Genomic DNA, 12,508 nt, shown 5'->3' on the forward strand with positions numbered 1-12,508 from the left:
TTGCGCCCCCCTCCATTGCCCGTCTCAAACGTCATCTCGCCGCGCCAGGCCGGCCGCGCCATGGCGGAGGTGAAGGTAAAGCCGGAGGTGCCCGACTCCATGGATATCGAGAGCAGGTGCGGGGCGGGCGGCCCTGGGGGGCTCTCTCGTGGCAGATGGAGAGACTGCCGGGTGAGAGGAGAGGCAGGACGCAGTAGGGGTGTGTGAAGGCCGGCAAGGGGCCAGGGAGACTTGTTTTGGCGTGGGGGAGACAGGCGTGGGGCGTGTCGGTGCCTTGAGGGGTGTTGTTCAAGGCCTGGGGGCTGTGGTTCGAGGCCTGAGTGTGGTCAGGAAGTAGGTGCTGAAGGAGAGAGTTGCAGTTGTTTGAGGTACTGAGAGTTTCGTGCTGAGAGATGCTTAGGTGGCAGTGGGAGACGGGGTCAGGTCACCTTTGGCTGCCTTGGTGTTTTTTCTGGTCTTGGAAAAGGGAATTGTGGTTTTTTTACATGAATTTTTTTTTTCTTAAAGGTATTTCATCACTATTTGCCTTCTCTGACTAGTCACCAGTTCCTTTCCATTGGAACCTTTTGTATAATAAAACATACAGGGAGCTTTAAATCCATGTTGTTAATAATGAAAACAACACAAAAGTAAAATAGAGCACCACACTCAGTGTTGTCAGCAAGAGCAGAGGTAGTTGGTCCAGCAGCTGGGGCAGGTTTGTATTTGTCAGCACAAGGGAGTAGATGCTGGGTTCCCTCAAGAGACATGACCAAGAAACAGTCGCTGGATACTTTTGCCCTGAGTTTTTCTTGTCACTCTCTTCCATCCTGACTCTAATACTTGAATTTGGTTTCAGGTGCAACAGAACATGACTTTAAACTCACTTTTCTCCTCCCGCAGGATTATTGAGCTGTGCCACCAATTCCCTCATGGTATCACAGACCAGGTGATCCAGAATGACATGCCTCACATGGAAGCCCAGCAGCGAGCTGTGGCCATCAACAGGCTGCTCTCCATGGTAGGGGGATCTCACCTTCCTCATTCTATCTCAGCCAACCCAGAGCATGTACATACATACTCTGTATGTACAGTCTGCATGTTGGGCAGGGCTAGCAGATTGATTCCGTTGGATTTAGCAGCATTTGCCATGATATACAGTTGCCATAGTTTACTTTTGGTAGCCATAAGCACTAATGATTGCTAAAGTTAATTAAGGTGTGCCTCAACTGACTCTTTCTAGTCTGCAATACAAAGTTAACATGGAGGTGTATATCGATGTGGATCACTGGGTGAGGAAGCTACCACTGAGAAGTACGACATTTGGGTTTTTTGATGTGTTTAGAGTTTTTTGGTCTTTTCACTAAGTGTTACTTTGTAAAGCAAAATGTGTTACAATGGTCTAGAGTACCAGTTGGGTGCAAGTATAGTTGCAGGGGTTCATCAGGTGGAAAGATGGCCATGGGTGATAACCACAAGGCCCATTAATGATCGAGAATGAATTAGCTGGAGAGAAAAGGATGGATGTTAGCCCATGCTCTTATATGTCTTCTCACAAAATCCCAAGGTTGTGGATTACTCTGATAACATGCAGGTGAAACATGTCAAGGAATTTTTTTGTATTTTCTGTAAATTTCCCGTGCCTCACTGGACATTTCTCTTTACTGTATCAGGAGTCAGCCTAAGATAGGAGCAAGGATCACACTCGGCTACTCCGGCCAAGTGTTCAAGAATACACCACACTGACCCAACAAGACTGAACAGCTACTCTCTAAACTTGAGTAGCAGCTAAATGTTCAGGCTCTTTAAAAGATCAAGGTTCCTTTTGGTTCCATACCTAGCTGCTTCCTGAGCATGTGGAGTCAGGAAATAAAACAGTCGGAGCGGTGCAGTCCAGAGAGCACTTTGAAAAAGAGGGCAACTTGCTTCTTAGAAAGAAGGATAGTGGAAAGTATCCAAACTGAGTAAGGTGTGGTGGTTGGCTTTTGTTGTTTTGTTTGGGTTTAGTTTTTTTTACTAGCTGAAGAAACTTCTTAACTTTGATCCTATGATCCATACTAGGTATCACTGGAAGTAATCTTTCTCTTTTTTGTCTTTCTGTTATAAATGAGTTCTGTTATAGATGTTACTAAGTGTGTTCAATAACTTTGAAAGGGCTGTCCAGATTTCATAATGAGGCTTCAAAGATAGTTAAGTCTTTGGAATTTGTTTAAAATTGATGCTTAGAAGTGGGGAGTATGTGGGAAGATCTAGAAAGTACTTCAGACATGGGGGTAAATGGCAGTGAGAGCTCAGCCTTAATAAGCATCTGGTACTTTGATTTAATCTTCAAGTACCTCATCTGTAGCAGAGCACTGAAGTGTAAGCTTCAATCAGCCAGGTAATGTAAATCTCTAAGAAACAAGATTGTAACTGTAGGAAAGGATCAGCTGGCAATGAAAATATTAATTAATGCTGTTACACAGGGTTATGCTCTTAGGCTTGTCTAATTGCTTGCCTCTTCAAAATAGGAAATAAGGATTTTCCTGGCCTAGGCACAAGTGTCCAGAGCAGAAGAATTTTTCTGTGTGTGAGAGATGCCCTTAACTTGCTTCTGAGAGTCACTGCCTATCCTAGTTGGCAGCTTTCCAGTGATGTCCACTTAGCAAAAAGTAGAACTTTGAACAATTCCAAGTTCCAGTAGCAAAGCTTATGCAGTAGAACTCCACTGTGATTTTTGGATTGCCATGCAAATGAGTGTTTTGTTGGAAAGTGAGAGTAAAGTACACAAGAACTTGATATCCCTCCTACCATATGAAAGTTAGGAGAAGTAATAGGAAGTGCATAGATGTTGTGGGAAGGGTCAGGAACTATTTGTTATTTCTGATAGCTGATGATGAGTGGATACATGTCAAGGGAAAAAAAGATCCTCAAGAGTATTATTGTACTTGTAGGGAGAAAATATTCTCAAGGCTATTATTGTTTCCAGTAGTTAGAAATGTTGGTTTTCTTTCTTTATTATTTAGTTGACATTAAATAAGTTTTTTATTTTAGAACTTAAGAATATCCTTTGCCACCTTCCGAAACAAGCTCTTTGAAGAAAAGTAAATGCATTGTGCCCATCTCTCCTAGGGGCAACTGGACCTTCTCAGGAGCAATACAGGTCTCCTGTATAGAATCAAAGATTCTCAAAATGCGAGGTAAGCTTGTGTTTGCTGGATAAATATATTTGGAACACAATTCTGCAACTCATGCAGCATAGCTGAGAAGTCAGTCAGCAGTGTAATGTGGATTCTGTCACATGGATGTCGCAGAACATAACTGCTTGTTTCAGGAGGGTACATTTAACTCCCCTGAGCTCACCCTGAAATCTGTTTTAGGTATAGTGTTCTCTACTGAGCAGAAGGTACCATGGGACTACAGCTCTAACTTCCTAGCAGAGTTCCTGGTCTAAATGACAGCAAAGTGATCTCTGCAGACATATGTATGTATATGCTCAGGTGAAACCCAGCTGAAACCTGACCAAACCTTCTCCTAACTGGAGTTCTGTGAACTTCCTCACTGCTCGTGTTACACGATCAGCACTGATATTTACAGCTGTCCCAGGAGGCCACTTGAACTCATGCTCTTTGATTTATTAAAATGTACCTCCAAACCATGTCTTGCAATGGCTATGTAAACCTAAGTAAAAGATGCCTAGACATACTTCTGGAAGGAAATATGCTTCAAAATTATCCTTAGTGCAGGTGTATCATCCTTTCTTTCAAATGCTTTAGAAAAGGATTGCTGAATTTATGCTTTCTTGGACCAGTGAAAAGGCATGTTCTAGAGTTAGGAGCATTCTACTATCCTTCTGAAGATGTTCTGTCTAGAGACAGATTATCTTAAATTCTGTTTCGTGCTGTGTTTGACTTTCTGAAGTTGTGTTAGTATGTGACCCCAAGTTCCCCATTGTTATGACAAGTTGAGTGATTCTTGCTTAGTCACTTTTTTTCTTTCATATTCTTTCATTTTTCTTTCTCTTTTCTCTTTTCTGTGGCTTCTCACTGGCAAGCTTGACTTGATCCAGAGTGGTTTACTGTCATGTATTATATTTGCCAATGGCTGGCTTACTGTGTAGAGGTTTTTTTTGTGCATTGTTTTTTGGGTTTTATAGTACTTGTTTGTAGTTTTAAAAAAAATCTCCATTTTCTTTCAATTTTGGACCTTTCAAAAATCTTGATATGTCTTTTTTTACAGTAAAATGAAAGGCTCTGACAATCAAGAGAAGCTGGTTTACCAAATTATAGAAGATGCAGGCAACAAAGGTAGTTTAAATTATGATTGTGAATGGTACTAACTCTGTTTGCTTATGGAACCATTCCTATCCAAATTTGTAAATGCTTCCCATACAATACAAATATAAAATTTTGAGTCCCCATACCTGATCTGTAACTAATGTTTCATATATCTGCTTTTTTAAAAATGAAAGAGAAGGTGACATGTTTCTCTGTTAAAATAACCTGTCCTGGTTGACTTTTGGGAGGGGCTCTTTTAGAAGACTTGGAGTAAGAATTGCAAGTTATCTGTGGGACTGTCAAGCCAAAGTATCTGCAGAACACTCCCTACTTAAAAGAAAATGCAGAACCAGGATTTAACAGGTGTCCTGCTGGCAGAAATCACTGCTAATGACAGGGCTTTCTTAGCGTTCATTGCACACTGTGGTTGAGAGTCAGAAGGTAGAACTAGTTCTCGTATTTTTGTTGAAGCAAACACTAGTTAGTTACAAAGAAGTACTAGTCAGTAAGAGCGTTTCTGTGGTGCATTCATGTTGGCAGTGAATGGAGTTTGCTTGTAAGTGCTCTGGGAGGAGAGGTGAAGGGCAAGAGGACAGTATGGTGGTTGTGATATGTATGTCTTGCTTTTTTCACTTGTTTGTTTTGTCCAAATCCCCTCTGTCAGTTCCCTCCCTTCTGCTGGGAGTGATAGGGATCAAGGATACATCCTGTGGTAGGCAAGTGAGTTAAACAGTGTTGTGGCTTTTGGTTTGTGAGTATGTACAGAAACAAATGGTTCTGTCTATTTATTTTCTGTTCATTTCTCTGTTTTTAAACAGGTATTTGGAGCAGGGACATTAGATACAAAAGTAATTTGCCTTTAACAGAGATCAACAAGATACTGAAAAATTTGGAAAGCAAGAAACTAATTAAAGCAGTTAAATCTGTGGCAGTGAGTATTTTGTGACTTTTTAAAAACAATTTCAAACACTTGCTGCATTCTTTTGTATGCTTTTAAGAGAGGACTGGGAGCAGAGAAACCTCATCCTACCTCCAGCTCTTTCACTGTGCACCAGTGTTTGACTCTGCCTTTAGTGTGCAGGTTTGAGGTGCAACAGATAAGAGAGGCTATAATGTTTATTAAATAACCAATATACTATTAATAAACATCACTATTAATATACAATTCTGTCAATCTTCTCCACTATTAATTATATGCCATTATCAAATTGGAGTTTTAGTTCTCTCAGTTCTTTGTTGCACACAACTGTTGTTACAGTTCTGCTACCCTTCACAAACCTCCTTGCACTGCTTGTTGCTAATCTGCAGTTCTGTCACTGTTTTCCCCTGCACTCCCATACCTGGTCTTTAGGACATAAACCTAGGGCAGAGCCTGCTGGGTTTCCCCCAGCATCCCAGTGGACTTGGGTCCACAGGTCAGCTTCTCTGCTGTCTGTATGCATCCACAGTCCTGCTGTCTGCTTATCCTGCCCTCTCTTGTTCTGACTTTTACACCTAATTCTCTTCTTGTGTTTGTTAACTCTCTTTTCTACCACTCTTTCCTCCTTTCTCCACTCAGTCTCCACCCAAATAAGCAACCTGTCCATAATTACTCTTTCTCAATTGGTCCCAATGTTGCTGTTGCACAATTAGGTAGGTATTTCTGATATTGAAGCAAACTCAGCCACACTAGTGATATAGTTACCTAGCTGCAAGTGGCTTTGCAAGGTTCCTCTGGATCTCCTGAAACTTCCTTCAGTTATCTGGTTCATACTGGATTTCTATTGTTTACTTCAAACAATTTCCAAGACATTTGATTCTGTTTCAGTCTTGGTTCCTCTACTTTGTTGCAGTTATTCAAGTTCCAGCTACTTTCCTATTGCAAACAGTCCACGTACTGGAGTAGGGCTTATCCTTTTCTGTGTTTATCACACTGTTACAATACTTATGCAGTATCCTGTTCTCCCTTACCTGCCTATTTACAAATCATTTGTGTTAGCCTGTTCTTTGGACATTCTTCTAGTTTTCAGCAGAGATTCTGTTTTGTTGTGGGGTCTGGTAAACCAGATGGAAATAGAGAAGTTTGACATAGAAAAGGAGTAGCTTTTTCATGTTCTTTTGAGGGATGCTGGCTTTATCTAATCATTCAGGGGATGTAACACTGCTGAAACTGCTTCAGTTGTTGAGTAATTCTTTGGACAACTTTTGGATAACCGTTGTCCTTTAACTGACTGCTACTCTCAGGACTGAAGCAGCATTCATTCCCATTGCCCCCGTCTAGGTGTGGCAGGAAAGAGTGGGCTCACAAGGGCTAACATTAGCTGCAGGGTTTAATCACATAAATCCTTGTCATCCATGCATGGGTTCAATCCTGCAGAAACAGTCAAAAGCTTCTCCATTACATTTGTCTTTGCTGTCTCTTAAGGACACTTTCCTGCTCTCCTTTGACTGCAGAGAGGGATTAGAGTCAATAGAGTAAAATTAAACTCAGATCTTCTGTGAGGTTTGTATTGTGTCCATATTGTTAGCAGGGTTCTCTCCTCTAACACTATGTTATGAAATGATTAGGAATCGAAATGCAGTGATTGTCTCTTTATCTCTCTTTTACCAGAGGGTCAAACATGTTAAAGATAGCTTGAGTCAGCTGAATTGCTGTGCCTGAGGTATAGGAGCAATGAATTATCTGCTTAGATTTTCCTTTCTCGAGGAATACTTTCACCTGTTGAGAGCTGTACCCTTTTCTCTAACAGGCATCCAAGAAGAAGGTCTATATGCTGTATAACCTGCAGCCTGACCGGTCAGTGACTGGTGGCGCTTGGTACAGCGACCAAGACTTTGAGTCTGAATTTGTGGAGGTGTTAAATCAGCAGTGTTTTAAATTTCTGCAAAGTAAGGTGAGTGTCAATATTCGAACCACCTTCCATTTGTGTTGTGCAAGTAATTATTTTCTTTATAAAACTGGTACCAAACAAGGCTTAAATTTTCCATAGGTGTTAGCCATTATTGCAGCTAGATTGGCAGTCTGTACTGGACTATTATTTTTGTCACAGCACATGTGATGGTGTTGCATTTTAATGATGGATATTCTTATAACCTGTCCATGGAGTGAAGCCTTTTATCGCCGACGTCCAATGACAAACTAGGCACCAAAGTACACAGGACCAAAAAATCTAGCAAAAATCACTGTGTTTCCTGCAGAGCTCCTCATTTCTGAGAGGGTAGAAGACAAATCAGCTAGCTCTGCTTAGAAGACAATTGTCCCTCGTCTAACTGCAGGAGAAGCCTGCTGTTCATTAAATATGTCTGCAGTTTGCAGCATTTGTCTATTCCATTAAAATATGTTTTAACTGGCACTAGGTACAGCAGAAATTTTTTTTTTGTCAACAAAATGCCAAATGCTGATATTCCTTCATATTAATCAAATTGCAGTGTAAATTTTGTGTCATTTAGTATAAAATTATATTTGATTGTGCACTGCATTGTCTCATATACATCAGTCTTAAGGATATGGCTTTAAATGCTAAACATGTCCCAGAAATGGTTTGGAAATCAACTTTTATACTTTAGTCTGCCTGAAACGGAACCATGAAGCAGGCTCTTGGCAGTGAGTACTGACTATAACTAATCTTCGCTTTTTTTCTCAGGCAGAGGCAGCTCGAGAAAGCAAACAGAACCCCATGATACAGCGAAACAGTTCATTCGCCTCATCGCATGAGGTGTGGAAATACATCTGTGAACTGGGAATCAGTAAGGTCAGAACAGATTAATCTTATTACAGTTCAAATTGTCAGTGCATGACTTGCTATGGGAGTTGGGTACTGCAGATTATGTGAAGGTCTTGTAAGTGCCTTAGAACCCTACAGTTTAGTGGAGGTGAGCTTTGAAGCTTTATTGCTTTTTGGGGAGGATCACTGATGCATGGGATTCCAGGATAGCTTGTACATCTTGGTTTTCAAAGATGTATAAAAGAATTAGCATTCACGTCCTTGTTAATCGTCTCAGCTTGTTTATATTTTATCATTTCTCTGAAGTTTACCTGTGCATTTCAAGGAGTTTTAGGGGAGAGAAAAAGAAAAGGAGGGGAAAAAAACCTTCACAATTATTGGTCACCATCAATAAGTGTATCTTCAGCAGTCTTGTCTTTTTCTTCTTTCACAATTATTTTCCTGCAAAACTGGAACTGTATCATGCTAGGATGATGTAGACACTTCAGATGCATAGTGAAGTTCTTTTTGGTATACCAAGGCTAGTGCAATTCATAAGTGCTTGGTAGGTAGGAGGTAGTATTAGTATTTGCTTTTATTTTTGCATCTGCACAATCCCATAAAGTTCCCAAGTAAGAATGGTGCCTTTTTCTGAGCTAGTTTAGAATTCTAAGGATTTGTTACTCATGGTGTTTGCTTATTTTCTCCTTGCAGGACTTACTGGCATCCATCTTTCCTAATATTTCTTTTACATATTGTTTCTTAGGTAGAGTTGTCAATGGAAGACATTGAAACTATTTTAAATACGCTGATATATGATGGAAAAGTGGAGATGACGATTATTGCTGCAAAGGAAGGGACAGTAGGCAGTGTGGATGGACAGATGAAGTTGTACAGAGCCGTTAGTCCTCTCATACAACCCACTGGATTAGTCAGGACACCCTGTGGACTCTGCCCTGTGAGTAGCTAATTCTGTGTATGGTTAGATGTGTGCATGCAGATCTTGAATATAGTCCTGCAAATGGCCATTGCAAGGTTCTGCCCATGAGCGAGCCTCATGGTTTTCTAAGCCAACTGTGCTTAAGAGTTACCCATGATGCCTTAGCTATGGTGTAAGAGGAAGGTTCTTTAGTTGGTCTAAAGCACCTGGTCTACCAGGGTATTTCCTACTTACATCCAGTCTCTTTACTGGACAGTATGTGAAAGAATGCTGTCAAATATAGCCCGTTCCAAATTATATTTCTGATCCCAAGTGTGCCAATGTTTTTCACAAGCTAGCTTATTTCTATCTAGCTTTTGGTCTCTCTGCCCTGGACTGTAAACTGGTAGGTAGGTAAAACTTGCCAGCATGTCTGTTTGCAGCATTTACTATGGGAGGATCTGTTTTGCTCTTCTTCCTCAGAGCTGGCTAGATTTTTGGCTGTGTTAGACTAATGCTTTCCTACTGGGGAAGAAGCAGAAAACATGTAAGCACTATCTAACAAAGTAATTACTCTGCTGACACAGGGCTTTCCTTTGCAGGTTTTTGATGATTGTCATGAAGGTGGTGAGATTTCTCCATCAAACTGTATTTATATGACAGAGTGGTTGGAGTTTTAAAGTGAAAGAAAACTGTAAACTTGATTCACAGCCAAAGTGACAAAGCAGCTTGCTTTTTTTTGAAAGTGGACTTGTAAATTTGTAAGGAATTTCAGGACATGGGCAACTTTGTTTTAATGATATATAAACCAGTAATGTATCTGTTGTGTGAGCTGTCCTGTGAGTGGACTGAAGATCAAAGCTGAAGTGGAAATGTAAAGCCATTCTCATACAAAAAGTTGATTGTGTGGCTTGAAAAGTGCCACAGAACATGAGTGGTGATGCATCACTTCTGAAGATTGTGTTGGGTGCTCCACAGATGCTTATTCTGAATGAGAGAAAAGAAGCCATTAGCTGATCAGAAAAACTTGCTAACAAGTGGTACCAAGAATGAAATCCCAAACTTTGCTTTCAGACTGATACTGCTGGTGGATGCTGAAGTGCTAAAGCTCACACTTTTTTCCCATGATAGCTTCCATCTAATTGAAGACTAAGAATCTGATGTGGAAAAGATATGTCAAACAGAACTCATGGATTCTTTATTATCTTTCTTACCTGTTAATTTATCATTAAAACTCTGACTTTTGTGATGTATATCTTTGCTTTATTTCCTGTATTGATGCCTGGTGCTGCATCTGTTGCATTTATTCCTAATCAAATTTCTAGTAGTGTGTTCTGCAGCTGCATCACATACGTGGATACTGTCATAGTTTAACAAGATTACAACTTAGAAATCAAGAAACTTCAGGTGGAAGTGTGGAAAAGGAAAAGAACAGCTTTTTATTAACAAAAGCTGAATAAACAACAAATGGTGCAATCAAAAACTTTCAGAAGAAACAATACAAAGTCCCAATTCCCCAGGTGGGGGGAGAGAAACCCGTGGCAACCCGGCGGGGGGGGGGAGGGAAGGTTGGGGAAGGAAAAGACGGTCCGCAAGTTCAACAGCTGCCGGCAGTTCAACAGCTGCTCGTAGCCTTGTGTGCCCGCAGCAGCCAGCAGCCGATGGTTTCACAGTCAGCAATGAAGGAGTCCTTTTTCCCACAGGCAGTCCTGAAGGCAGAATACCTCGCTCTGAGATAGGTCGGTCTCTCTCTCTCAGTCGTTTTCTGCGAGGTGTCCCGTGGGAAAAAAAATTTCCTCTCAGGAAAAGAGAAGGAGTCAGCCGAAACCGGACTCCCTGCTCTGTCCGGTCGGCCATCCAAAACAAAAAAAAACCTCCAAACAAAGAGCCTCTCGAGGCGTGCTCTCCCAGCAACCGCGCTTCCCTGGGGAACCTCCCCCTTCCCCTACTCCTGCGCTGCCAAGCGCGTGCAGCTTCGCTCCGTCCCCCACTCCCTCCCGGACTCCCCCCATCCCGGAAGAAACAGATGAGGAGCGCGGGGGGGAACGGGAAAAACGGGACACTAGGGAAAAAATTCCAACATCTCTTTTCAAACCTATGACAGATACCTCTGCCGAAAGTTTGATTAGAGGTATTCTGGGAAGATATGTTTTTTGCAAGAGAAAGAGTTCTGGCCTGATGATACAGGGAGAAATTTTATAGATTATCTGAATACTATCAGGGTTGAAAAAGATGCCAATGACAGATCCATAAATACAGCCTCTAGCCTTGGTTTGTGATCTGAAAAAGGCACAATACTGGCTTGTCATTGAAAGAGCACAATCTTCTTTTCCTGTGATATGGAGCAAACTTGTGTTTCTCTTGAATGTGACCTTTGGCTCCTCTATGTGACTCTGGAGTGTTGTCATAAGTCTTATGCCCAGGTTAAGTGTGGCCATGGCCTTCTTTAGAGAGAGCTGAGTCTGGTTTTCTCTGGTAGGGATGTCCATCTGGCAGTATTACAAAGGTAATTGTCTTTGTAGGTTCAAATCCCCATGAGGAAGTAAACAGATTTTCGTGCCAACTATGTTGTGCTAATTAGTTACTCCACCTCTTTCTTAACAGATAATCAAACAAACCATTAGGGAAAATAGGTCAGTTCCTTTTTCATAAATATGAATATTGTGCATGTGTGGTACAGGCAGCTCTTCCATCATCCAGAGTAACAGAGGGCTGCAATGACATATTAGCAGGCACAGCAGTGTGCACATGAACTGTCAGGTCCCTGTACAGCTTCCTGCCCATGGCTTCATCTGGCTGTGTCCGGCCTGTATCTCTACACAATTACTCAGTATCTTAATGATAGTCTCCCAGCACAGGGAAACAATCAGGGAGTCAAGTACAGGGCCTGTTGCATCTAGTTAATTTCAAATTTGCCTGTCTGAATATAAGCCCTCCTAGACACTGTCGAGAGGGCAATGGACAAGCACCTCTACAGCTGAGTTAGCAACGTGCCAGGTAATCTCAAAGTGGGTTATCATAGGTTTTGTAAGACAGTTTGCCAAATAAGGGTAGCATTCTCAATACTGTCCAGGAGTTTGCAGTCTCTAAAAGCAGTCTGGATGACATGTACCCTTCAGGGTACATCTAGCTGAGAAGAATGCACCATGTGGGAAGTGTACCAAGAGAGAAAGCTTTTGGTGACCTACCCCTTCTAATTCCAAACTTCTATGCAGTCACAATGGAGTGGCAGCCCCTTTCCACTTGCAGCCTTTCAACTGTAGAGACACCAACCTGCACTGCACCGTCTTCTCAGCTAACTGTTCCCTGAAGCACTTTAAGGCTGGCAGAGTCCAGAGTGTCCTCTACAGCTCCCTCCCAGTAAAGCGGGCCAGGACAAAACCAGGTGCTGGATTCGCCCTTCTCCTTGCAGCCTATCAAATCCACACTACACCCTGGGGCTAGGCACTTTCCTTCTCACATATGTGCACTCTCCTCTTCCACTCTCGCAGATCTGTCTTGGGAACCATAAAGAATCTCGCAGCTGAGCCCATGCAAAATGTCCTAACCTGCTGGAGAATCCTATAAACTTTAGATAAGAGACAGAGTTTTTAAGCTTGAAAGTATTAACCAATCAGCATCCAACATTCACGGCTGTGAAACTACTCACTGGAAGAGAAAAGATGTAACAG

The 12,508-nt window shown here is 41.8% G+C and overlaps 1 protein-coding gene across 2 annotated transcripts; it reads left to right on the plus strand.

The window, feature by feature from the left end:
* Positions 1-31: 31 nt before the first annotated feature.
* POLR3F (RNA polymerase III subunit F) lies at positions 32-10,090 on the plus strand. Of its 2 annotated transcripts, none has more exons than XM_018085506.1 (9): positions 32-116; positions 883-1,000; positions 3,091-3,158; positions 4,198-4,265; positions 5,054-5,166; positions 6,965-7,108; positions 7,859-7,966; positions 8,685-8,876; positions 9,440-10,090. In XM_018085506.1, the coding sequence occupies exons 1-9, from the start codon at positions 61-63 to the stop codon at positions 9,515-9,517; spliced, it is 945 nt and encodes a 314-aa protein (XP_017940995.1). In that variant the 5' UTR covers positions 32-60; the 3' UTR covers positions 9,518-10,090. The 2 variants fall into 2 exon arrangements, with proteins under 2 accessions (XP_017940995.1, XP_017940996.1); XM_018085507.1 differs by having other exon boundaries at positions 33-75.
* The last annotated feature ends 2,418 nt before the right edge of the window (positions 10,091-12,508 follow it).

Source organism: Manacus vitellinus, unplaced genomic scaffold (assembly GCF_001715985.3).
Source record: "Manacus vitellinus isolate BGI_N305 unplaced genomic scaffold, ASM171598v3 scaffold_81_pilon, whole genome shotgun sequence".
Taxonomy (NCBI): domain Eukaryota; kingdom Metazoa; phylum Chordata; class Aves; order Passeriformes; family Pipridae; genus Manacus; species Manacus vitellinus.